General features: G+C 45.7%; 1 protein-coding gene across 3 annotated transcripts in view; it reads left to right on the top strand.

The window, feature by feature from the left end:
• Positions 1–21914, top strand: part of CEP192 (centrosomal protein 192) — a 96450-nt gene extending 74536 nt beyond the window's left edge. For 2 of the 3 annotated variants that reach the window (XM_084964048.1, XM_084964050.1), the window contains 11 exons: positions 1914–2089; positions 2562–2685; positions 3896–4001; positions 4682–4889; positions 6562–6641; positions 7369–7464; positions 12270–12389; positions 12789–12910; positions 14817–14946; positions 15540–15598; positions 21475–21914. In XM_084964048.1, the coding sequence (XP_084820174.1) occupies positions 1914–2089; positions 2562–2685; positions 3896–4001; positions 4682–4889; positions 6562–6641; positions 7369–7464; positions 12270–12389; positions 12789–12910; positions 14817–14946; positions 15540–15598; positions 21475–21613 (1360 nt within the window). In that variant the 3' untranslated portion in view covers positions 21614–21914. The remainder of the gene's footprint in view (positions 1–1913; positions 2090–2561; positions 2686–3895; positions 4002–4681; positions 4890–6561; positions 6642–7368; positions 7465–12269; positions 12390–12788; positions 12911–14816; positions 14947–15539; positions 15599–21474) is intronic. The other variant, XM_084964049.1, reaches the window with a different exon arrangement.
• Positions 21915–26283: the final 4369 nt, after the last annotated feature.

Below are 26283 nucleotides of genomic sequence, written 5' to 3'. Positions count from 1 at the left end.
GCACTGAGATTTCCAGTTGTTAACGTTTTGCCCTATTTACCTTGCTGCTCTTTATGTATATTCACTGTTTTTCTGAGCCATTTTGGAGTGGGTTGCAGGCAGGATGACCAGTTAGTCCTAGATGCGCTTTTGCTGCTCCCTGTGTAGCCAGGTGAGGGTGCCGATGTGATAGAGGACTGCCGCCCAGGGCCCCAGTGACCTCCTGTGTAACTAAAACAGGAACCAGAAGCTTCCTCTTTGGTCTGGGATCTAATCTGAGATCACACATGCATTTGCTTGGGTTGTCACTGAATCTGTTTCCATACCGAGAGCCCCTCGATGTTTCTTTCACAGCTGAGAAATCACACAGGGTTGGCTCATCAGGTGAGGCCTACAGATGCAAAGATGTTGTCTAGAACCATGCTTCATTAGGAACCTGGGGTGAAGCATGGGAGACCTGGGTGACTTGTGCTCCCCAGGTCCCCTTCACACCGTCAGCATTCCACTCTGGCCTAGATGTAATACGTCCGTAAGGTATGGGTGTCATATGTCACACAAAGGTTACTATTTTAAGCACGGAAAGTCTATTTTATACTTTTTTTTTTTTTTGGCCACCCCTGCACCATGTGCAAGTTCCACCATAGTAACAACACCAAATTCTTAACTGCTAGGCCACCAGGGAACTCCTTCCCTGTACTTTTAATGTTTATTTTCTCCCAAGATAATCAAAGATAGTAGTTATATATATATTAAAAGTTATTTTGGAGTTCCCATTGTGGCTCAGTGGTTAATGAATCCTCCTAGGAACCATGAGGTTGCAGGTTTGATCCCTGGCCTCACTCAGTGAGTTAAGGATCCGGCATTGCCATGAGCTGTGGTGTAGGTCGCAGACGCGGCTCAGATCTGGTGTTGCTGTGGCTCTGGCGTAGGCCGGCGACTACAGCTCTGATTAGATCTCTAGCCCGGGAATCTCCATAAGCTGCTGGTGCAGCCCTAAAAAGGCAAAAAAATAAAAACCTTCCTGAACTTTATTAGCATTTCTTACACTAGTATTTTGCCCAGAAGATTTTGTTGTAACTTTTTTTTGGTGTTAACATTTAGCCCAGTTATCATTATTCACCTGTAGATACGTGAAGGGTTTTGTTGTTTTCATAAATTATTATTATTACAACTGTTTTTACTTATTTATTTATTTTGGCTGCTCCACAGCATATGGAGTTCCTAGGCCAGGGACCAGATCTGAGACACAGTTGTGACCTATGTGGCAGCTGTAGCAACAGCGGATCCTTTAACCCACTGTGCCAGTCCAGGGATCAAACCTGCATCCTGGTGCTGCAGAGATGCACTGTGTTGTGCCACAGCAGAACCCCCATAAGTTCTTAATATTGGGTAGTTTTCTAGTAAATCTTTTTGTTGTTGTTGTCTTTTTAGGGCCGCATCCACATCATATGGAGGTTCCCTGGCTAGAGGTCAAATAGGAGCTGAAGCTGCTGGCCTATGCCACAGCCACAGCGGCACTGGATCTGAGCCACATCTGCTACCTACACCACAGCTTACAGCAACGCCAGATCCTTAACCCACTGAGCAAGGCCAGGGATTGAACCTACGTCCTCATGGATACTAGTCTGGTTTGTTAACCACTGAACCATGATGAGAACTCCTCTAGTAAATCTTTTAAGAGACCTCAGATGGCATGCAAAAGTCAGAGCAGGAAAGTCACTGTGTATTCCAATTAAAAGTCAATATAACCTATACTGTCCTTTATTTTTTTTATATATTACTTTAAGAATACACAAGAAGGATTTTTAGTCAATGAAAAATATACATATATAATGCACTTTTAGTTTCATCTAAGTGTTTTTAGATTTATGAAAAATATAAAAATGTGACACAATCTGCTTTCTCATCATTTTTAATTTCTTTTCTCTCTCCAGTGACCCTGGCAGTTGTGGGAAGCATGGGGGTAACGTTTCTTTGGATGTTTTGCCAGTTAAAGGTCCTCAGGGCTCCCCGCTGCTTTCCCAAGCCATTCACCCACCTCAGGACAGATCGGTCTCGGAAGAAGTGTGGGCTGTGCAGCCTGAACACTTGGTCCTGGTCGCCCCTTCTTGTGAGTGTGTCCCCAGGACCCGGAAGACAGACCAGCTCCATGCCGGTGGGACTGGTGCTCTAGGACCCAGCCTGAGCACTGCCCTCCCCAGGCTCTCACTCTGCCCTCCCCACCCAGAGGGCTCGTCTGGTGCCTGGTCTCTTTTACCCTTAACACTGATGTAGGTGGTCCAGAGCAGCACCAAGTTCAGTGCTTACATTCCTGCCCATGATAAGGCAGGTGGTAGCACTTTCCAGATTTCCTTCCTCCTCTTTGTTCAGTGTTGAACTTCGTTCAGTATCTTTGTAGTTTCCAAGAGTAAATGAAGGTCTTGCTTTACCAGTAACTTGAAATTTCTGTAATTGGGCAGTTGGGAAAGCAAAATGCGTTGGTATTGTAGTGTATTTATTTAGGATTTATTTTTACTGTTTGTTAACCTCTCTTTTTCACTAATGCTAAGTGTAAGTAATACTTTATTTATCTGCCATCATAGATGATATGGGGAAAACTGGACGTTTCCAGATCATCAACCATTCTGTTAGGTTACTGAGATTTGAGCTGTACTGGCCGGCGCATTGCCTGACAGTGACGCCACAACATGGGTTTATTGCGCCAGAGTAAGTACGAGCTCCCTTTCCTCCGGTGTCATCACATACTGGCATGGTGACTTTCTGGGGTCAGATAACAGGCTGTTTTCCTCACTCAGCAGAGTGGTGCAGCGCCAGCTTCCTGCAGAGCAGGCGGGGCCCTGGGAGCTGGGGTGAGCTCCAAACCGCTTGCCAGATGGGCCACACACACAGCCAGCCACACTCTGGCCTGAGAAGGTAGCTGGGAAGACATGGGCGCTTCTCAGTCTTCTGTCCTGCCTGCACCTCACTCTGCTGGGTCATCTGAGATGCTTTGCAGATGCTCCCGGACCCCCTGACATGTCTTCTCCAAGGGGTGTTTTAAGTCGAAAGGAAGTCTTCGGGCCACATGGCAATGAGTCACTGCCCATGTGCAGCCTGATCCTTGACGGACAGGCCTGAGCTCTTCAGCTTCTTGGGACTACTGCTGGGGTGACCCAGGATATGCTTGTCCAAAAGGGCTTCATATGTGGGAAGAACAGTGTGACCTTTGCTCACTTGTGTGAAACGATGGCGAGTGCACTTCAGAGAGTTGACTTGACCAAGACTGAGTTAAGGTGTGGGTGGGGACACTCCCAGGAATCCTTCCTAGGACGAAAGCAGTCTGTTGAATGGTTGCTGTTTGCAGAGATGCGAGATGATGGCACAGGCTGTTGTCGGCAGCTGCATAGGAGGTGCTCCTGCTCTGCCTTTTGGGACGTGGGCACCGAGATTGCTCGTGTCCCTGGCCATTCCTCCTCCGTCACAGATGTGGTCACATTGCCCACATTGTCTTGGATGTCCCTTAGCTCTGAAGGGAGCAGTGAGCACAGGAATCTGTGAAAAAGAAACCATCCTTCCCACCTCCCCCATTCTCTCTGGTTGTGATGGTGCTGGCATCCTTTACCATCTCATGGATGGCTCAGAGCTTCTGTGCTGTCAGGCTTCTGTGCCAGAAATGTTTGCTTCGAATTACTGTTTAGATGGTGTTTCTGTGGGGTTGTCCCTTTCCCATGAGCTTTGGCCTTAGGTTCTTGGGTTCGTGCCTCTCAGCTTGTGTCGGCTGCTGGGTCACCATGCGTGGGGTGACCTCTTGTTCTCTGCTCCTTCTGAGCAGTGAGGGAGCGTCTGGTCCCTAACACAGCAGCATGCACACCTCTGGTGGTTACTGCTGCGACAGGGCACAAGGGCCTGGCTCTCAGTGTCATGTTCTTCTTTTAAGGAGTAAGCTGCAGATTCTGGTGAGTCCTAACTCCTCCTTGTCTGCAAAACATGCAATGTTTCCGTGGAGTGGCTTGATCTACATTCACTGTGACAATGGGCAGAAGGTACTTTTTAAAATGTTTTTTAATCAATGTTTCTCTTTTTTTGCAGTTTAAGTGTTGTAATCTTTATTGATAGCACTTATATTTCAGAAATCAAATCGAGGTGTCCTTTCTGCCCAAACATACTTACTTAAAGAGAACACTTGAGCAGGGTTTTCCATGTGGTCTGCATGAATCGGCTGGGTGTCTGGAGTGGATAGTGGGCCTCATGACCATCATTAGCATGAAGAAAGAGGGGCCTGGGGGACAGGGATAAAGTCAGACATATACTCTGATTTGTGAAGGGACTTTATGTTCTCAGTTCATCAGTCTTTCATCTGTTTGGCATTACTTTGCTCTACCATGATTTAAAAATAGGCATTTTGAGAATTTGTCCTGGCTCAGCAGTAATGAACCCAACTAATATCCATGAGGACCTGGGTTCGACCCCTGGCCTTGCTTCTGGTTAAGGATCTGGCATTGATGTGAGCTGTGGTGTAGGTCGCAGACTCAGCTTGGATCCTCTGCTGCTGTGGCTGTGGTGTAGGCCGGCAGCTGTAGCTCTGATTTGACCTCTAGCCTGGGAACTTTATATGCTTCAGGTATGGGCCTTTAAAAAAAAAAAAAAAAGATAAAAATAGGAATTTTTTTTTTTTTAACAACAGTTTCACTTGCCTCTTACCCTTTTGTGTGGCTCATTTCAGAAAATTGTGAAGGTTCAAATTCGAGAAGACTTGACCCAGGAAGAACTTTTCATTCGTTTGACCTCCAGTGCCCCTGGAGTCCTTTCCCTGGGACCTGAGCCCTCAGTTAGCCATCTGGTGAAACCGCTGAGAAAACCGCCTTCCACCAGGGTTGAGATAAGAAACAAGACTATTATTTTTCCCACAACAGAACCTGGTGAAACTTCAGGTATGGGATTGCAGGGTTACCTGATTCAAATGTCTACTTCTGTGTTGGGTAGAAGGCTCTCCACCTAGTTAGCCATGGTTCATGATGGGCGCAGGCGTCATTACTTCAGGTCATGATCAGGTAGTTGCTGGAAATCCTTCCAGTTATGGGCTGGATTGGGGGAAGCTTGAAATAGTAACACATGGATTCTAGGCTTCTAATAACTCTGTAGTCTAGGAGTCCTGGACTTTTCCTCTCACACCCATCCCTTCCAGCTCTCCAGACCAGAATTGCTGGGGTGGCTGAAGGAGAGAGGAAAGTGGGTCGAGCCTCACTGTCATTTAGGATGTGACAGTCAGGCTGTAGACCTGCCCACCTCCTCACTGTGGAGCGCCCGCTGTGACGAACCCCGCCTCTGAGGGCTTGGGGTGTGAGAGAGAGAAGCTTAGTGTTGGTCATCCAGCCTCCTTCCTCAGAGGGCCTGGGAAGAATACTGCTTTGGCTCCTGTGTGTGCCCACCCTCCCTCCCTCCCCCGCCCCCCACAGTGTCTACAATTGTAGGTAAACCTCTTAGATAGGATCTGGCTCCTGGCCCCCCGTCCCTTGCCGTTCCAGCCCAGCCCTGATCTCAGGGCAATGTTTGGACTCAGCACTTCCTGATTGTTCCCCCCATCTTTCCAGCTCAGTTCCTGCAGGAGTTAGAGCTGATCTCTGAGTTCTCAGACCCCCAGGCCCCTGGCCCTCTCACGTTTCCACTGCCCACTCCTTCTGGCTCTGAGGTCTGTCACCCCATCCCCCTGTGTCCTGCGTGCCAGTCCCACCCTCATTCAACCCCACTGTCTCCCAGCCCCTGCCTCTGCCCCTGGTGCTGTGACACCTCGGCTCCCAGCTGCCACTGAGAGTCTGGAAACTACTGTGTCGCCTGTTTCAGGGGTACCCCCCCCCCAGCTCCTCCTGCCGGGGTCTGTGCTCTCTTCCCTCATGTCCTCAGCAGTCAGCTGTGCCACTGCCAGCCCTGAACTTGCTCCTGTCAGGTCACTCAGGAGCTTTATTTTACCAAATCCAGGCCCTCTTGTGTCTGTTAGTTTATGCTCAACACTCACCCTCTAGGCACTGGCCCCCACCAGGTGCCCCCTCTGCCCCTTCTGCCGTCCTGAGCCCCAGCTGTCACCCCAGGCTCACCCAGGTTCCACATGTGGATGACTCACACGGAGCTCTTGTTGACCCATGACCCCACTTCTCCAGCCTCCTCTGCAGTGGCACCACGGCCGCCCACTCAGTTGAGCCAGTTCCCTTCAGTCAAGTCTCTTCGTCCTTCTGTTCTCCTGTCCCATCCATCAGCAAGTCCTTCACTGACTTTGCTCCCTTGGCCCCAACTCAGGCCTGATGCAGGTTACCCTGTGCTGCAGTGACCTCAGCTGGTCTCTGCCTGCACCTCCCTGCACCCCGCAAGCCACCCCCTCCCTGCTTGGCACCTGCTTCAGTCCTTCAGGAGCTTTGCATCACACGTCTGTTAAATCCAAAGTGTAGCTGTCAGATAGGACTGTGTTAGGAAACAGTATCGTCCAGTTGGCCTCCTGGGGATTTAATTGCATCTGTTCCCTGTGATGAGGTAATTAGTACACGTTGTCACCGGAATCTGCGCAATTACTTACCCCCAGTTTGTTTGAGTTGTGAAATGTGTCCCTTTTAGGAAATCACCTGGAACTTGAGAATCACGGGGACACGCAAGTGCGATGGTACCTGTCATCTCTAGCCCCTCCTTATGTCAAGGTCAGTGCTAATTGCCTGGAAGGTGCTCTTTTTAATGTTTGAGTGTCTGACCTGTGGTCATAGCTGGAGGTTGTTGGCTTTTGCTTCTCCCCCTCCTGGGGGCTCGTCCTTGTGGGCGGGGATCACTCCAGGGTGGGGCTCTTTCTCACAGGCTGGCTCTGAGCTGTGCCGCCCTGGACAGTGAAAGGTGTGCTTTCTCTGTTTAGCACTGCCTCCTGCAGCCCTCAGTTTTATCTAGAATAACTTTATTTTGAAAAATATATAGACATGTTATTACAGCATGAGCATGCACTTTCCTGTCCTGGGGTCATGGGGGTGCAAGTGCAGGAGGCAGAATTGACTTCCTTTGGCAGTGTGTCCAAGCCTCTCTGCAGACAGCCTGTGCTGTGTGTGTGGTCACGTGTGGTGGGGGAACACATTGGCCTCTCTGCCTGTTCTTCGTGCGACTGTAATGGTTTTGAGCCGAAGACGTGTGCAGAGACAGTGCAGGACCCACTGACAAGGGACCAAGTGTTGGTGCTGCCTGGGGTCAAGTAGCAGGGTCGTCAGGGTCTTTGAGGAGGCGGCATCCCACAGACTATCACAGCCGGGAGTAAGCCCAACCCGGGGGTGCTTCTGGCCACCGTGGAACAGGCTGGCTGTCCTCAGTGACCATGAAGAGAATGTGTTGCTGTGGCATCGACCCACCAACTCTGTTGTTTGTCCTGACTGTTGCCTCTCTCCATAGGGAGTGGACGAGAGTGGGGATGTTTTTAGGGCTACCTATGCTGTGTTCAGGTGTTCTCCTATTTCCGGTGTCCTGGAAAGTCATGGAGTCCAGAGGGTGAGTGTGGATATTTTCCCAGCCTGGTAAGAACACAGTGTCCACTGCCAGGAGCACCTCGCTCATTCTCACCTGGGACCAGTGCTGCCCACGGCCAGGCACCTGCAAGAGCGGCCACGGTGCCGGGCAGAGCTCTGCTCCTGCCATGGGATGTTGCACTGAGAAACATGGCACTGAGCTCAGTGCATCGAGTTACAAACTGATGTAAGCACTTCGTCTGGTGGCGTGTTGTCAGTGCTTAGAACACATTTCCAGTAGTACTGCCCTGGACAGCAGTTTTACCCACTAGCCACAGTCAGAAAGGTCTCCTCTAGCCACCTACCACTCAGTGTTCATGAGCAGTCAGCGGTGTCCTGGCAGGTTCTGATTTGTTAGTATCGCTGACCTTGCCCCCTGGGGTACCCTCGGGGTGGGGGTGGGGGGCTAGTTGTTCATGTGGCCTCAGTGACATACTTTATTTTTCATTCTAAAAGCCAAACCTATCTAAACTATAGCATTTACGTGGTATGTAGTACTATCAGAGATTCAGACTTAGAATAAGTTGTGGAATATAATGTGAACTCTTAACTGATGCAAGAGAAACTTTGAGCAATGATAGAGTCACAAACTCAGTGGCTTCACTGGGTCCAGAGGGGCTCCATCTGAGAAAGGTGTGCAGTTCTGCAAGCATCGTCTGTTTCATTTCCCACATCACAGGCAGCAGAGCAGGGAGCACACATTGCTCAGCAGAAGTTCAGCGTCTGAGAGGAAGTTGCAGGAAAGCCCCCACACAAAAGACGTCTTCTGCTGATGGATCAGGAGACCTGACTTTATTAGGAACAGCAGGACCCCCTACACTGACACACAGCTTCAACACCGCCCTGCTCAGAATCCCAGCTTGAGTGTGTGTGCTTATGAGACTGACAGGTTGATTCTAAAATTCATAGGGGACCCAGAATAACCAAGACAATCTGAAAGAGAATAAAGTTGGAGGATTTACACTTCCCATTTTCAAAACCTCCTATAAAGCTGCAGTAATCAAAGCAATGCAGTGTTGACATGCAGATAGACATGCAGAATTTGTGGTACAGCTTTGAAAACCCCCAAATCAACCCTCATATTTATGGTCAGTTGATTGTTTAGTAAGAGTACCAAGACAATTCCACAGTGAAAGAGTATATTTTTCAACAAATGGTACTAGAAGACCTGGATATCCACATGCAAAAGAATTATATTGGATCCTTACTGCAACCATGTACAAAAATCAACTCAAAATGGACTGTAGACTTTGGTGTAAGAGCTAAAGCTGCAAATGGTGGAAAATACTGTCTCTCTTCATGATCTTGGGTTAAGCACTGGTTTATTAGATGTAGCCTGAGAAAACACAGGTACCAAAAGGAAAAACAGATGGATTGTCAGAGTTTAAAAGTTATTTTGTGCCATCAAAGGACAGACACTGTTAAGAATGTGACAAGAAAACCCAGAGTGAGAAAATGTTTACAAATCACGTGTTTTGAGGCAAGACTTGTGTCCAGAGTGTGTAAAGAGCTCTTATAACTCAATAATACAAAGACAAATGCCTAGTTTAACACACAGGCAGAAGTTCTGTATAGACACTTCTCCAGAGAAGATACACAGGTGGCCAGTAAACACTAGAAAATCTGTGTAGAGTCACCAGTTGTCAAGGACATGCAAATCGAAACTGCAGTGAGGTCACTTTACACTCACTAGAGGACTGTGACTTTTAAAAATCACAGTAATAATAGCAGGTGTTGGCAAGGATGTGGGGAAATTAGAGCCTCACAGGGGGCTGGTGGGAATGGAAGACAGTGGTGCGGCCACCGTGAAAAGAGTTTGATGTGAAAACATCACGGCTCTGCGTAACTTAAAGGTGGAGTTGTCATATGATCCAGCAGTCACACTTTTGCATAAATACTCAAAAAAGTCAATCCCAGGATTAAAACAAAAACTCACACAGAAATATTCATAGCAGCCTTATTTACAATAGCTTAGAGAGGCAGAGACAGCCCATGTCTGTATTAACTCATAAGCAGACAAAATGTGGTGTGTCCATACAATGAAATGTTCTTTGGCAGTAAAAAGGAATGAAATACTGATATCATGCTACACAGGGTGAACCCTGAAAACATGCTGAGTGCAACCAGACTCACAAGGCCAGATATTGTATGATTCGATGTGTGGCCCATGTCTAGAACAGATGTATCTGTAGAGATGGTAGCTAGATGTTTGCTGGGCTGGGAGGGAGGGCCTTGACTGGAGGTGGGTGATTGTTGAGAGGTTTTTTCTTCTTTTTTTTCCTCTATTTAGGGCTGTACCCGCAGCATATAGAGGTTCCCAGGCTATGGGTTGAATTGGATCTGCAGCTGCCAGCCTACACCACAGCCACAGCAACACAGGATCTAGGTCATGTCTGTGACCTACACCATGGCTCACAGCAATGCCAGATCTTTAACCCATTGAGTGAGGCCAGGAATTTAACCTGTGTCCTCATGGACACCAGTCGGGTTCATTACCACTGAGCCACAATGAGAACTGCCTGTTTTTGCTTTTGTTCCCTTTACTTTAGGAGATGGATCCAAAAAAATATTGCCACAATTTGTGTCAGAGTGTTCTGCCTATGTTTTCCTTTAGGAGTTTTATGATTTTTGGTCTTATATTTAGGTCTTTAATCCATTTTGAGTTTTTTGTATATGGTGTTAGAGAATGTTCTGACTTCATTCTTTTACATATAGCTGTCCAGTTTTCCCAGGACCACTTTTAGAAGAGACTGTCTTTTCTCCATTGTGTGTCCTTTTCTCCTTTGTCACAGGTTACTCGACCATGAGTGCATTTGTTTATTTCTGGGCTTTATTCTGTTCTGTTGATCTGTGTCTGTTCGGGGGCCAGTACCATGCTGTTTTGATTACTGTGGCTTTGTAGTGTAGTGAATTCTACCAGACATTTAGAGAAGAGCTAACACCTATCTTTCTCAAACTAGTCAAAAAAATTGCAGAGGAAAGAACACTTTCAAATTCATTCTATGATGCCATCATCACCCTGATACTAAAACCAGACAAAGGTGTCACAGAAAAGAAAATTATGGGCAGTTCCCTGGTTAGGACTTAGCACTTTCACCACTGCAGCCCAGGTTCAGTCCCTGAGATCCCACATCAAGCCCCTGCATGCTGTGGTCAAAAAAGAGAAAAAAAATCACATCCAGTATCACTAATGAATGTAAATGCAAAAATCCTCAACAAAATACTAGCAAACTGAATCCAACAAAACGTTCAAAGGATATACTACGACTTACCTTGGGGTGCAGCAGGTTAAGAATTCAGCATTGTCACTGCAGCAGCTCAGGGTGCTGCTATGGCTCGGATTCTGTCTCTGGCCAGGGAACTTCCACATGCCTCAGACACTGCCAAAAATAAAAATAAGGGTACAGCATGATTGGGTGGGATTTATCCCAGGGATGCAAGGATTCTTCAGTATCTGCAAATTAGTCAATCGGTGTGATATATACCATGTTAACAAGGATAAAAACCATACAATCATTTCAGTAGATGCAGAAAAAGCTTTTGATAAAATTCAACACCCTGAGAATTCCCATCATGGCTCAGTGGTAACAAATCCTGCTAGTATCCATGAGGATGCAGGTCCCTCATTCAGTGGGTTAAGGATCCAGCATTGTCATGAGCTGTGGTGTAGGTCACAGACACGGTTCAGGTCCCGAGTTGCTATGGTCGGCAACTACAGCTCCAGCTTGACCCCTAGCCTGGGATCTTCCATAAGCTGCATGTGCATGCCTAAAAATAGACCCAAAAAAATTTTGACACTCATTTGTGATAAAAACTCTCCAGAAGGTGGGCATAGAGGGAACATACTTCAACATAATAAAGGCCACATATGAGAGACCCACAGTGAACATCATACTTAGCAGTGAAAGCTGAAATCATTTCCTGTAAGGTCAGGAACAAGACAGGATGTCCACTCGCTACTTTTATTCAACATAGTTTTGGAAGTCCTAGCCACAGCAGTCAGAGAATACAAAGAAATGAAAGGCAACCAAATTGGAAAAGAAGTAAAACTGTCACTGTTTGCAGATGACATGATACTGTACATAGAATAGTCCCAAAGATGCTACCAGAAAACTGCTGAAGCTTATCAGTGAATTCAGTAAAGCTGAAGGATACAAAATTAACGCATAGGTATCTGTTGCATTCCTATACACTAACAGTGAAAAATCAGAAAGAAATTAAGGAAACAATCCCATTTACCATTTCTTCAAAAAGAATAAAATAGAAATAAAAGAAAATTGATGAACTGAAAACAACACAGATGGAAAGGTTTACCATGTTCTCAGATTGGGAGAATCAATATTGTTACAGTGACCTACTACACAAGGCAATCCTATCAAATTACCCATCACATTTTTCATAGAACTGGAATAAACGTCTTTCAAATTTGTGTGGAAACACAAAAGACCTTGAATAACCAAAGCAATCCTGAAAAAGAAAAATGGAACTGGAGGAATCACATTCCCTGACTTCAGACTACACTCCAAAGCTGCAGTAATTAATAACTTTAATTTTAAAAATTTACATTTTGACGAATATATTACATAAAACCTTAAAGGAAAATATACTTGGATCTGGTATTGTCATAAGCCTACTGAAAAATATTCAAGTCCTTTTTCCATAGGCACAATCAGCCAATGCAAAAACATATTCCCTTCAGTTTTTTCATACCACGTGTTGAATTGGTAACTAACTATATGTGTGTAAGATTCGTTCTCTGAGTTCCTCTCCCGGATGTGTGTTTCATAGGTGTCAATCACGTTTTTGCCCAGAGACAAAGGGGAGTATGCCCAGTTTTGGGATGTTGAGTGTCACCCTCTTAAAGAGCCTCACCTGAAGCACACCTTGAGGTTCCAGCTCTCTGGACAAGTGAGTGTTACACTGAACTTAAGTCGATTACGGGATGTGTTTCAAAGACACCAGGTAGAACTGGCATGAAAAACTAGCCTGAAAATGCAAAGTATGTTCCTGGTGTTACTATTATATCATTAATTCTGTTGTAGATTCTTTACCTGATTTTTTAGTGTGTTTCTATTGGCATGTTAGAGGTCTGGGTTTGGCTCTGTGAAATCCGTTTGCCTTAATTAGGTAAGATTGTGTGTGTGTGTGAGAGACAGACAAACAGTGCAAGATAAAGCATTTGTGATTAGAGGAATTTAAAAATCTTAAACCTTCTTTTAAAAATTGTGAAGGAAATAGTGGAATTCAAATAGGGAAATGTCCATATATTTGTTTCTCCTTCTTCACCCTGTGATTTATTTTATACAGAGTGTCAAAGCAGGACTTGAACCTGAAAATGCACGCATGTCCACGAATGGCCTCATTAAACTCGATAATGTAATGAAGTCCCAAAGACGAGCTGAGTCAGAGGCCTCGGTCCCCATTCCTAGGTATGCTGCTCATTCATTCTCATGACTCGTCACCCAGGGGTCATTGAGGTGTGATTGCTGTGAGAGATGGCCCAGGGGCTTACCTAGGACTTGATGTGTGTCCCCCATTCAGTCAAGGCCCAGACTGCTCCTGTGGCGCCTCTGCAGCCCATCCCACCCTAAGCAGGCGCTCAAGACTGTTCTCCCAGCCATTGGCCATGTCAGCTTGTTGAACTTCCTGCTTGTGGTTCCTTCACTTATGGTGACAATTTGGGGCTCATTCAAGCTGAGTGTCTGCAGCTGTTCCTTGTTGTTGACCCTGCACTGCCATGTGAACACATCACAGCTAATTCACTGTACTTCTGGCATTTAGTGGCTTCTGATTTGGAACCCTTTTGAATGAAGGCGCCATAGACATGTTTTTTTCATTTATTTTTGGTAAAAATGTCTAAGGGTAGAATTGCTGGGTCGTATGATACTTATTTACCTTTAAACTGCCAAATTTTCCCCAAAACAGCTATACCATTTTATTTATTTATTTATTTATTTTTTTAGGGCCGTGCCTGCAGTGTATGGAAATTCCCTGGCTAGGGGTCGAATCAGAGCTGTAGCTGCTGGCCTGCGCTCTAGCTACAGCAACTCGGGATATGAACTGCATCTACGACCTATACCACAGCTCACAGCAATGCCAGATCCTTAACCCACTGAGCAAGGCCAGGGATTGAACCCTCAACCTTATGGTTCCTAGTCGGATTTTTTCTGATACGCCATGACGGGCACTCTGAAAGTAGATTCTTAAAAACTTTTAAAAAGTATGTTATAGCAATGGCATATACAACTTAAATGATAATATTTTAATGTATTACCTAATACTTAGGGCTGACCTAGATCTGAGGGAAAATGCTTATGAGGAAAATGTATGTGAAATGCCTTCTGGATGTGATGTAAATGAGGTCACACACACATTGGGGGAGCAGATAATGCGTCTTAGGAGAAGCTTGAGAGCTGAGGGTCTGTGTTGTCAGCACCGCTGCCGGGCCGACGGGTGCCTGCTGCCAGCTGGTCCAGGAGAGGGACTTGGGACCAGAAGCAGGGCTGCTCTGACCGGGTGGTGACGTCACACTAACAGGCTCCTTGACAGTCCCAGCAAGGATGGGAGGCAGTGAATGGGAAATTTGAGGAGTGGCTTGGTCTGTCATATCTGGGGAGACACCCCCCGCCCCCGCCCCCGCCCTGAAAGGGGACCTGTGTAAAGGACCAGGCTGGGGATGGCTCCTGAGCATGAGGGTAGCATGTAGGGGCAGTGTGCAGACCAGCAGGCTGAGGCTGGGGTGTCTGGACAGCAGGGCATGCCGTCCAGTGATGGGATAGATGAGTCTTTGCAGGCTTCTCACCTGGCTGTGGTAGGGGCAGTGGGAGCAGACCTGCTGCTAGCCAGGGCTGTGTTCACTAGGTTTGGGATTCAGTTGGTGTTGGGGAGGACAAGGAGGATGGAGAGAGGGCAGCAGTGTCAGGTCAACTCTGGATGGCACCCAGACACTGGGTCTACATGGAGGGCTAGGCTCGCAGAGGAAGGACAGCAGCGGAGCCTGTGTTTGGGGGACAAAGGTCCTGGAGTTAGCCAGAGGGTACATGTGGGTGGGAGGGCAGCCAGGGCCAAGGGGCTGGGTGTGGGTGTGGACCTGCTCCGGCTGCCCCAAATGGTCCATCCTATGACTTGGAGGCCGCCCACTGACTATGCTGTTTGTGAGGTGACCACAAGGAAGGGCAGCTCTGCCCTTGAGGGGCTCTGGGTACAGGGACAGGTGGTGCCCTGGGGGCCCTACTGCCTGCAGTTTGTCTTAATGCAGACAGACCAGGAGTTAATATATGCAAAGAGTTAGTTACTATGGATTCCAGATAATTAACTTGAAACCTGTTTCCATAGCAGGCAGCTGGACCTAATTCACCGTGGAGTTTATGCCCCACAAGACGTGTATCAGTTTCTGCCAACGAGAGTTGGAGAATCGAGGACGTTGAAAGTTAATTTGCGAAATAATTCTTTTATTACACACTCGGTAAGTTGGAAGTAATGCTGAGGGTTGTGGGAAAGTAAGTGTATTCAGCTCTTTGATAAAACATTTCCCTGATAATTAGAAATTTGTTTTATAAATTTGTTATAATAGTGAATTTTTTAAACACCTCAACTACTGTATTTAAAAAGGAAGTTCAGGACAATTGGAAACATTTAGTATTTGTTTAATGTTTCCTTTTGTTTTCTTTTGTACCATCACACCACCATGTTTATGGATAACATTTACTCCAGTCAAAACTAGAATAAACTTGGACTTCCCTGGGGGCTCAGTGGAGTGAGTAACCCGTGTTGTCACTGCAGTGACCTGGGTCACTGCTGTGGTGCGGGTTTGATCCCTGGCCAGGAAACTTCTGCATACTGTAGGCAGACCAAAAAAAAAAAAAAGAAAAAGAAAAAAAGCAAATGCATTAAAATTCCTTTAAGTGTGTTTTCATGAGCATTTGTTATTTTACCTAATTTTGTGTCTATACATAAATTGACAACGTGTGTCTTTAAAAAACGCGTGGTATATTGATTTAAGTATGCACAAATATCTAACTTGCATAACTTCAGAAAGTGTTTCATATTCAATTCCAGCTGAAGTTTTTAAGTCCCAGAGAGCCTTTCTACGTCAAACATTCAAAATATTCTTTGAGGTGAGTTTATCCTGAATCCAAGTGCTCTCATCCTGGTACAGGACCCCAAGACCCCTCTTGGGGGTTAGGACTCTGAGGCTGCCTTCTGTGCAGGCCTACCGCCCAGCACCGGGCTTGGATCTCCACACAGGAGGGGACAAGCCTGCAGGGAGACAGGCCGTGCCCTGCAGGGAGACAGGCCGTGCCCGTGGAGGTGGCCACCCAGACTTGGTGCAGTGTTGGGACCGAGCCTGTGGCTCATGTTTCCCAGTGTTATGACAGCTGTAAGCCTACATAGAACCTTAACTGTCTTGCGATTAATTTTTGCATCAAATGTAATTTTCACTCTGTTGAATCACAGATTCTTATTTTTCCTAATTGGGACAAAAACTTCCCCAGATTCATTGGGGAAATTTTATTACCCTATTTTCCGGTTATCATTCTTCAGGTAAACCTATATTGGGTCTCGTTCTCTTGTCGCCCTTGTTAATTTTCTTTCTTTTTTTTTTTAATGTGTTTATTTTTATTTTTAAGGGGTGTGTGTGTGTGTGTGTGTGTGTGTGTGTGTGTGTGTGTGTTTCCAATTTTATTGATATAATTGACACATGGTGGGTGCTGTGTAAGTTGAAAGCGTACAGCGTAATGATTTGACTTACATATATCACGAAGAGATGATCACCATAAGTTTCATGAAAACTATCGTCTCATGTAGATGCAAAATTCAAGACATAGAAAAAAATCTTTTTTCCTGTGATGAGAACTTCTGAGATTTATTCTCTTGAACAGCTTTTATATATAATGTACAGCAGTGTTCAGTATATTTGTTGTGTTGTACATCACGTCCCTAGCACGTACTTATCTCACAACTGGAAGTTTGTATTTTTCACAGTCTTCATCCACTTCCCGCTCTCCACCTCCTGCCTCTGGTAGCCACAGCTTGGATCCTTTTTCCCTGCATTTGTTTTTGAAATACAGCTGACCTACAGCACTGTGTTAGTTCCTATTTTTCTATACGTTTCACACTGACACGCAGTAAGTCTAGGGTGATACACCGCCATGCAGAGATGTTAGCAGAGCTGCTGACAGTGTCCACACTAAGTTCATTCATTTTGGAACTGAAGTTTCCACCCTTCATCTTCCTCACTGGCATGTCCGCCCTGCTCCCCTCCCCTTTGGCAGCCTGTTCTCTAGGAATATAACTCTATTTCTGTTTTGTTATGTTTGATCGTTTGTTTTGTTTTTTTAGATTCCCCATATAAGTGAAATCACATCGTGTTTGTCTCTCTCTGACTTATTTCATTTAGCATAGTACCCTCTAGGTCCCTCCTTATTTTTACACATAACCAGATTTCACTCTTTTGTGGCTGAGTAGTGTTCTACTGTATGTATGTGTCTATATACCACATCTTTACCCATTCATCTGCCGATGGGCACTTGGTTTTCTTCCCTAAGATACCTTTTCCCATCCCCTCACTTCCAGTCTGGTGTGTGTCTTTAGATCTGAAGTGTGTCTCTTGTAGGAAGCATATACATGGGTCTTGTTTTTGTATCCATCATTCAGTCACTTTTGATTGGAGCATTTAACTCATTTAAATTAAAAGTAATTATTGATAGGCATGTGCCTGCTGGCGTGTTGTTAGCTCTTTGGGGGTCTTGCTAGTTTCTTTTCCCATGTGCTGTACATAAAGGCTGAAATCTAACCTGGGGTGTCCCTGTCGTTTAGAATTTTCACCATTGGGCTCTGTTGGACTTCACAGTAACTAAAAGTAATTTTACCTTCATATTTGAATCTATAATTAAACCATTTATCATTATAGGATCTTCCATTTTAGCATCAGGAGGCTGTCCCAGAAACATGTTCTGTTTTGTGAAAACTTAGCTTGTTTGCAGACATTCGAGGCTGTTTCTGAGTTGCTCAGTCCAGCAGGGCTGACTCTGAAGCTTGTGTTGGCCTCTAGATACTGGTGGATGTGGGGGGGGGGGGCGGGTGGGAAGGGCAGATTTTCCACCACCTCTCCTTACTTTCCCTCCCCTCTCCTGTGTGCTGTGAAACCTGCTTCCCCACAACCCAGCCTCAAGGCACAAATTGTGCAGTTTCAGCAATGAACAGATCTAGACTTGATTTCTCTCAGCCTTGTTTCCTCATTTGTAAAATGGTAATGCTACTGGCAGCATGGCCTTGTTTCAGGAGCTCAGGAGGCAGCCTGTGAGGGCATCCCAGGAACACCCAGTGGTGAGGGGTCTTCAGCAGCACGGGGAAGCCATCCTCTGCAGGGGGCTGTGGGCAGGACCCACGGATTCGCACAACATCTCATGGTTTCATGTCAGTGATGTCCTGCCTGGTCCTTCTGCAGGTACACGGACAAGAGGGGCCTGAGTTCAACACGCTCCAGGCCCTGCCCTCCACCTTCTCTGCTCTGAGCTATGTCTCCCCTAGGCCACCAGAGAACCCCTGAGCAAATATTTTTTTATTAACCAAATTTGAACAGTTTGTATCATTTAAAATAGCATTACAAGATACATTTTGTTTGTCTTATATACTTAGAACATGTTATTATTTAAAATGTTTTTAACTTTTTATACTTTGAAATTTAAATAAGGTAATTTTATACTCACTAGTGGCAGGTACTTGTTATTCTGCTGCATTTCCAGAAAATGTTCATCCATATTCTGGAACTTAGAATTAATAGTAAAGTTACAGATTCCAGCATCAGCTTTAATATTTAGGGTCAGTGATTCAGTATAAACTTAATGAAATACAAGAAAACCATGTGTGCAAAGCAGTAACTCTGACCTGTTTAACCAAGCAAAGTAAGCTACATCATAGAAAACACTTCTCTCGTGACCCATGTGTACGCTTAAATCTTACGTACAGGGAGGCAGGAAAGTGGTTTCTTCATAACATAACAATGACTTCTTTCCACTCTGGCCAAGGAGCAGACCTCTGCTTGCCTGAGATTTCTGGCACAGAGCTGGGCAGTGGGACTTGTGCTCAGGGAGGGCTGGAGGGCTTTTGTGCCTATCCTGCTGGTGGGAGTGACAGCCAGCCTGTCCGGGCAAGTGATCGTGGGCTCTGAGGCCCTGAGCCCTTTCCAGCCCCTCATGGTCACATCGCATTCCAGACAGGTGAGCCGCACGCATGCTCCTGGGGAAGCTGGCTTCAGTCACAAGTGGGCACCTTGCCCAGGCTGTCGCAGGCCTGCAGGTGACTATGCAGGAGCAGAGGCGGTGAGCGAGGGCATGTGCTGGGAACAGCTGCATGCCTGGGAAGTGGGGGACTAAGGAAGGTAACGGGAAAGTTGGGAGCATTGATGAGCAGTTTTTTGGTGAAGGTTCTTTTTGAGGCTCTAGATGATCATCTTTTTCTTGTGTCTTTTTTAAAAGAATTTGTTCATGTTCCCGCACAGACCCCAAGCATCTACTGTTAGCTGTTTATTTAGGTTTCATCTGTGCTGAGGTGTGGCAGCTGCTGTGTGCCCACGGGCTCCGCTGAATTGCTGCGCAAGGCAGGGTGGTTCTCCAAGTTGCAGCCAGGAGAGCAAAGCCCTCCTTTAATTAGAGGAAAAGAAGGATTCCGGTTACTGTAATTTGTAGGTTTGGCGCCACACCCATGCCTGCACACTCCCCTCTCTGCTTCCGCTCCAGTTCCTTGGCTGTGAAATTCTTCCTTGGCTGGTGGAAGGTTTTGAATTAGACCTGGGCGTTGGTTTCGGCACTGGAGCTGTGTTCTTTTTTTTAAATTGAAGTATAGTTGATTCACAATGTTGTGTTAATTTCTAATGTACAGCAAAGTGATTCAGTTATACATATATACATGCATTGCTTTTCATATTCTTTTCCATGATAGGTTACTACAAGATACTGTATATAGTTCCCTGTGCTGTACAGTAGGACCTTGTCCTTTATCCATTCTAAATCAATAGTTTACATCCGTGAATCCCAGTTCATCCTCCCCCACCCCACCTCCCCGTTGGCAACCACAAGTCTGTTCTCTCTGAGTCTTTTTGTTTCTTAGATATGTCGATTTATGTCCTTTTTTAGATTCCACATATAAGTGATATCATATGGTGTCTGTGTTTTTCTTTCTGACTTCACTTAGTATGAGAATCTCTAGTTGTATTCATGTTGCTGCAGATGGCGTTATTCCATTCTTTTTTGCGGCTGAGTAATACTCTGTCGTATACATCTACCACATCTTCTTCATCTATTCATTTGTTGATGGCCATTCCAGTTGTTTCCATCTTGGCTATTGTGAATAGTGCTATGAATGTATGGGTGCATGCATCTTTTAGAATTATGGTTTCATTTGGCTATGTGCCCAGGAGTGGGATTGCTGGGTCATATGGTAGTTCTGTTTTCAGTTTGTTAAGGAACTTCCATCCTATTTTCCTTAGTGCTGTGCCAACTTACATTCCCACCAGAGTGTAGGGGGTTCCATTTTCACTGGAGCCGGGTTCTTACTGGCATCCCAGTCTATTCACGTGTTTGTAAATCTAAAGCAGATGATACATGTTTGTTGTAATATGTTTTTTCAAAACACTCCCTCAGGTAAATACAGTGTTCTGTATCCATATTGTTAGTAATGGGATCTTCTAGAGATTTATTTTGAGATATTTTAATGTTTTAGTAATTTATAAGTTACAAAGTCTCATAATTTGGCATATTGTACTACATCATTCTGAGGATTGAGATGCTAACATGAAAGAGAAAATTGTAGTTTGTCAATGCCATGGATAGGTACCTCCTTTTTTCTCTTCTTTTTTTTTTTTCTTTTTATTGCAGCACCTGTGGCATATGGAAGTTCCTGGGCCAGACATCAAATGAGAACTGCAGCTGAGGCCTATGCCACAGCCACAGCAACCCTGGATCCTTAACCCACTGAGCCAGGCGGGGGATCAAACCCACATCCCTACAGAGACAACATCAGGTCCTGAATCATCTGAGCCACAGAGGGAACTCTGGTGCTGCTTTTTTTTAAGGCACATTATTTTTTGACCTGGGGAATATGGTATATGTATGCATGGGGTGGGGGGAGATGACCCAAACTTTAGATATACATATTCTACATTATCAATTATATCAGGAAAAGAGTTTTGAAATACTTAGACTGTTCTCTAGCCTACAGTGCTGTTGTACCCAAGAGGCCGCACTGTATTGATTTAATCAGGAAATAAGCTGGAAACAGCAGCACACATCAGTTGCAGTTGTAGCTCTGAGATGAAACTAAGTTATCTTTCCCCAAGGAAAGTCTAGAAGCTGTAAATTTTCTGGAGTTCCAGTCATGGTACAGCAGAAACAAATCCGACTAGGAACCATGAGGTTGCGGATTCGATCCCTGGCCTTGCTCAGTGGGTTAAAGGATCTGGCATTGCTGTGAGCTGTGATGTAGATTTCAGACACGGCTCGAATCTGGCATTGCTGTGGCTCTGGCATAGGGTGGCAGCTGTAGCTCTGGTTAAACCCCCTAGCCTAGGAACCTCCATATGCTGCAGGTGCGGCCCTAAAAAGCAAAAAAATTTTTAAACTTAAATTTTCACTTAAAAGCGGGTAAAACAGAAGGTCAATAACACCACGTGGGCTGTGGTGAAGTGCCTGCATCATTAAGAATAAAGGTATATTTCTTAAAGTTTGGGGACTTCCTTTCATGAACAAAAACAAACCTTCCAGTATACTATGTGCAAACACAGGGCACTCATTACCTGGCGCACGAAAATCTGCAAATAAATTTTCATAAAGACTTTCATAGGGATTTTGGTGCACACCGCAGAAGCCGTGAGCTACGGTGCAGCAAATCCTTGGGTGGGTGGGGACCCAGGGTACTGACGGGTGGGGGCGCTGGTGGGGACCCAGGGTGCTGACGGGGACCCGGCACGGTGCTGATGCCCCTCTTCCCGCAGGGCCCAGCACTACATCAACATGCCCGTGCAGTTCAAGCCCAGGTCCACGGGCAGGTTTGAGGCTTTGCTGGTCGTGCAGACAGACGAAGGCAAGAGTGTGGCTGTCCGGCTGATGGGTGAAGCCCTTGAAAAAAGTTAACTGGAAGCTTTTTGCAAAGTAAATGACATACATTATATCTTGGTAACTTTATTTTTTCTGCACTACAATTATGCTCTTGTATATATTTTGTATGATAAATTGGATGTCTGTAACTAGATTTTTCTATTTCGAGAAGCTAATCCCGAAGACCTGACGAAAATAATCATGTGTCTAACCTACAATATGTATGTAACTTTTACAGGGGAGAAGAGTTCTATTTTTGCATTGATTATGATATCCTTAGTAAATATGGCATATATTTTAGTTGGTATATCCAGAAATAAACTTAATTTCCACTGAACTCGTCTTTTTTTTTTCTTTCTTTTTTTTTTTCTTTTTCTTTTTAGGACTGCACCTGAGGCATATGGAAGTTCCCAGGCTAGGGGTCCAATCAGAGCTGCAGCTGCCTGCCTACACCACAGCCACAGCGAGACTGGATCCTCAACACACTGAGCAAGGCCAGGGATCAAACCTGAATCCTCATAGATACTAGTCAGGTTTGTAACCCACTGAGCCACAGTGGGAATTCCTGAACATGTCTTTTTTTATATGATGTCAAATAGAAATTAGAATGTCACTTTTCCTGCTAAATTTACAAGCTCCTGGGTCTCTTCTATGGGTTTTTTCTCCATTATACAGTTTCGTTTTCTCGTGAGAAATTCCTTCTTTGTCTTTTGTCTCATCATCCAGAGAAGAAAGGGAAGCTTCCTTTCAAAGAAACTTTCTCCAGAGTAGGGACATCTCTGTGTTCTGTGCAGACATGTTGGAGAGGCTGAGGATGTATTTTCAGAGAGCATTTATTGAAATTAAGGCTGGACGGGCAAACTCCAGGGTCCAGTGTGAAGGCGTCACAGTCATGGCAGGTGGGGAGAGGGTGCTTAGCTAGGCCGAGCCCTCCTGTGCTGACACCTTGAGCTTTGGGAAGGTGGCACGTTCCCTGGCTTTACCAGGAGCCTGGCTGATAGCTCTTCTTTGGGGCAGCAGACCCCAGATTGTGCAGCAGTGTTGGGGGCACTGCTGGGTGTTGGGGATGCAGAAGGACCACAGGGCTGCTGGGGTGGTGCCAAACCCACCACCTTAAGAATCAAGACCTGAGCCTGAGCTGCACATCAGCCACATGGGTAAATAATCACAGGTGAAGAGTAGAGACTCCAATGACCATTAGTCCTTTGCGGCTAAAGCTGATCTCTTTCCATCTTAAAGTGGACATCATCCTGAGATGTTTAATTTTATGCCCAGGTTAAGATCTGGAGCTGTCTTATGAACTGAAGACCTGGAGACCAGTTTGCTGCTGGAGCCAGGCTCACTTTCTTCCCACCCCATCCTGGCCCCTTTCATGCACTTCCAGGGGCCTGCGCATCCCCAGTGTTAGCCCCCCAGCTCCTCCCCGGAACGAGCCCCTTGCTGACCCTTATCTGCTCCCTGCAGTGGACCAGCGGTGTCCTGAGGGCAGGGCCCAGACTGGTTCCCCTCTGAAGCCTCTGCGAAAAGTTCAGCCCAAGAACAAAGGGATGCATCACTCCTGGGCTTTCTGTATCTGTTTCCATGGAAATATCTAGAGCCTGTGGATACTGTCTTAGGAGTGGATGACACTTGTTTAACACAATTAGGAATTTATATCTCAAGTCAAAAGCAGATCCTGCACATGGAGGAACATGGGAAGGACTGAGTCAGGGACAGGCTGGGACCACTTTCCTCACAGCCACCATGAGGTAGGGCCCCAGGGCACCCTAGCAGCCTGCACAAGTAGACAAGGGGAGATGAGACAAGATAGCGACGTCATTGACCTGGGATTCCAAGAGAATTTCCTTTAGAAATCATGAGAATTAATGAGACTGATTCACAAAAATCAAGTCGCTCTATGTAAGAAAATAGGGATGGAAGAAGAGAGAAATATCCTGGGAATAAACATAAGAAATGTGTAAAGTTACATGAGGAAAACTAAAATCTCGCTGGAGGGCACAGCAGTTGGACGAGGAGTTCACCTGTTCCCATGTTGTCACTGGGTGCTTCTCTGCAGTGTGAATACCCAGGATGCTGCTGAGTCGTGTTTGGGCCTTCAGGTGCTAAGAATGGGAGTTGGAGATGCCAGGTGAGACCAGGTGGTATACAGAGCAGTGAGTAGAACGGACCGGGAAGACCCAACACTTAGGGAAATTCTGTGCAGGGTGAATGTACATCAGGAAAGTTCGGAATATCTTCCAGGTGAATCACATGGTAACAAAATCTCAGAAGAAAACACAGAAGATGATTGAAGTTATTAATTTCTAACTTAGAAATAAAATCTGTTGGATGACTGGCTCCAAAACAAAGACTATTCACCAAGTCACATAAGGAAGAGAACAGTTCAACCACAGAGAAATTAAAATGTTCTAGGTGGGGAGTTCCCGTTGTGGCGCAGTGGTTAACGAATACGACTAGGAACCATGAGATTGCGGGTTCGGTCCCTGCCCTTGCTCAGTGGGTTAACGATCCGGCGTTGCCGTGAGCTGTGGTGTAGGTTGCAGACGCGGCTTGGGAACCGCGTTGCTGTGGCTCTGGCGTAGGCTGGTGGCTACAGCTCCGATTCGACCCCTAGCCTGGGAACCTCCATATGCCGTGGGAGCGGCCCAAGAAATAGCAAAAAGACAAAAAATAATAATAATAATAATAAAATGTTCTAGGTGGAAGGCTCAGCGTTTTAACTGAGCTCCGGGCTCGTCCGTCCATCCCAACTTGGTGGTAGGGAGCTGAAGCTAAGGGTCTTTGTCCTCAGGGAGCTCACAGTTTCAAGAAAAAAAAATAAAAGACATGTAAATCAAATGTTCTAGGTGGAAAATCATAACCAAAAACAAATGCCAAACGGGAGAAACATGCAACGCTGAAGTAAAGGGACTGTAGTAAAGGTGACAACCCACAGAAAAGTAGGCAGGCTTGATCCAACAGTTGATAGAAAATACAAATAAGTTTCAGGAGTTCCCGTCGTGGCTCAGTGGTTAAGGAATACGCCTAGGAACCATGAGGTTGTGGGTTCGATCCCTGCCCTTGCTCAGTGGGTTAAGGATCCAAAAAAAAAAAAAAATTAAAAAGTAAGTTTTGCGTTTTTTGTTTTGTTTTTTGCTTTGTTTTGTTTTACTTTTTCAGCTGCACCCCAGCATATGGCATTCCTGCGTGAGGGATTGAATCCAAGCCATAGCTGCAACCTGCATTACAGCTGTGGCAATGCCGGATCTTTAACACACAGCACCAGGCGTATTTGTAAAGTGCTTGGAACAGTGTGTCTGACACAGAAATGATATGAAAGTGTTATATATGACACTATATTTGCTTTTTTTTTTTTTTTTCTTTTTCTTTTTCAGCCATACCTGTGGCATATGAAAGTTCCCAGCCTAGGGGTTGAATCTGCCTCCTCAGGAAGACAGCATCAGGTTCTTAATATGTTGAGCCATGGTGGGAATGCCTAATTTTTTTTTTTTTTAACTTAAAATTATTTCTTGGAGGGAGTTCCCATTGTGGCTCAGTGGTAACAAACCAAATATCCATGAGGACCCAGGTTCAATCCCTGGCCTCATTCAGTGGGTTAAGGATCCAGTCTTGCCATGAGCTGTGTTGTAGGTCGCAGATGTGGCTCGGATCTGGTGTTTCTGTGGCTTGGTGCAGGCCAGCAGCTGCAGCCCAATTTCAACCTCTAGCCAGGGAACTTCCATGTGTCTTGGGTTCGGCCCTAAAAGGCAAAAAAAAAAAAAAAAAAAAAAAATTAAAAATCTTAAGAGTTCCTTGGAAATCACTCAGTATCAGCACAGAGGAAACTCCCTGTTCAGCCTAGTGGTTCATCTCTGGCCGTTATTTAACAGTCTTTAGTTGATGGGCACATTGGGCATTTCAGTCTCTTTCTGCTACAAACAGTGCGGCTGAGACAGCCTTTTGCTACATATGTCCACCTGTAGGGTGAGACTTAGGGCCTGGGCTTGGGAGTGGGTGGGTGGGAGCAGCTGTAAACGGAAAAATGCCAGCTGCCCTCCTTAGCACTGTACAGGCTTTTCCTCTCACCATTTCTGCAGAGCACCTGTTGCTCTACATCCTTGTTCGAAAACACTTATTTTTCCCACTTGTTGACTAAAAAACCTGGAAGTTGAGAGTTAAGTTTTATTTGGGGTGAAATTAGGATTTAAGCCTGAGAGACAGCATCTCAGGGAGCCCTGAAAAACTGCTTTGAGGAGGTGGGAGGGGAAGCTAGGATACAAGAGTTTTTGCAACAAAAGGAAGGTAATAGGAACAGAAGATGTACAGATAACTGAATTTACAGAAGATTTATAGAAAACCCATGTCTGTGGGAAGGCCTAAGGGACTGGGCTTGCTGGCATCACTCCTGTGACAGGCACCGCAGCTGTGGGCCGGAGGTCTTGGTTTCTTCCCTGAGTTCCCTCCGGGCTCACTGGCCCACTCTTGGGAGTGGCTGTTCTCGCAAGTGACCATGACATCTTTTGTTTTGCCAACTAATTACGGCCCAGGAGGCAGTGTTTCAGAGCTGAAATACCGCTCCAAAGAGGAAAGGGGGAATATCAAGATACAAGTCACAAAGGCAAAGGGGGAAAATACACGCGTTTCACAGAAATTTGCTGCTGGTCTTGTGAAGGTCACTACTAGTCACAGACGTTAGTCATCATTGATGGATTTTTGTGTCTTTCTAG

Source organism: Sus scrofa, chromosome 6, assembly GCF_054392235.1.
Source record: "Sus scrofa isolate SSC_HxYL_T2T_F1_AM1 chromosome 6, Sscrofa_HxYL_maternal_Yorkshire_Landrace_v2.0, whole genome shotgun sequence".
NCBI classification, from domain to species: Eukaryota; Metazoa; Chordata; class Mammalia; order Artiodactyla; family Suidae; genus Sus; species Sus scrofa.
This window is presented reverse-complemented; position numbering and strand designations above follow the sequence as displayed.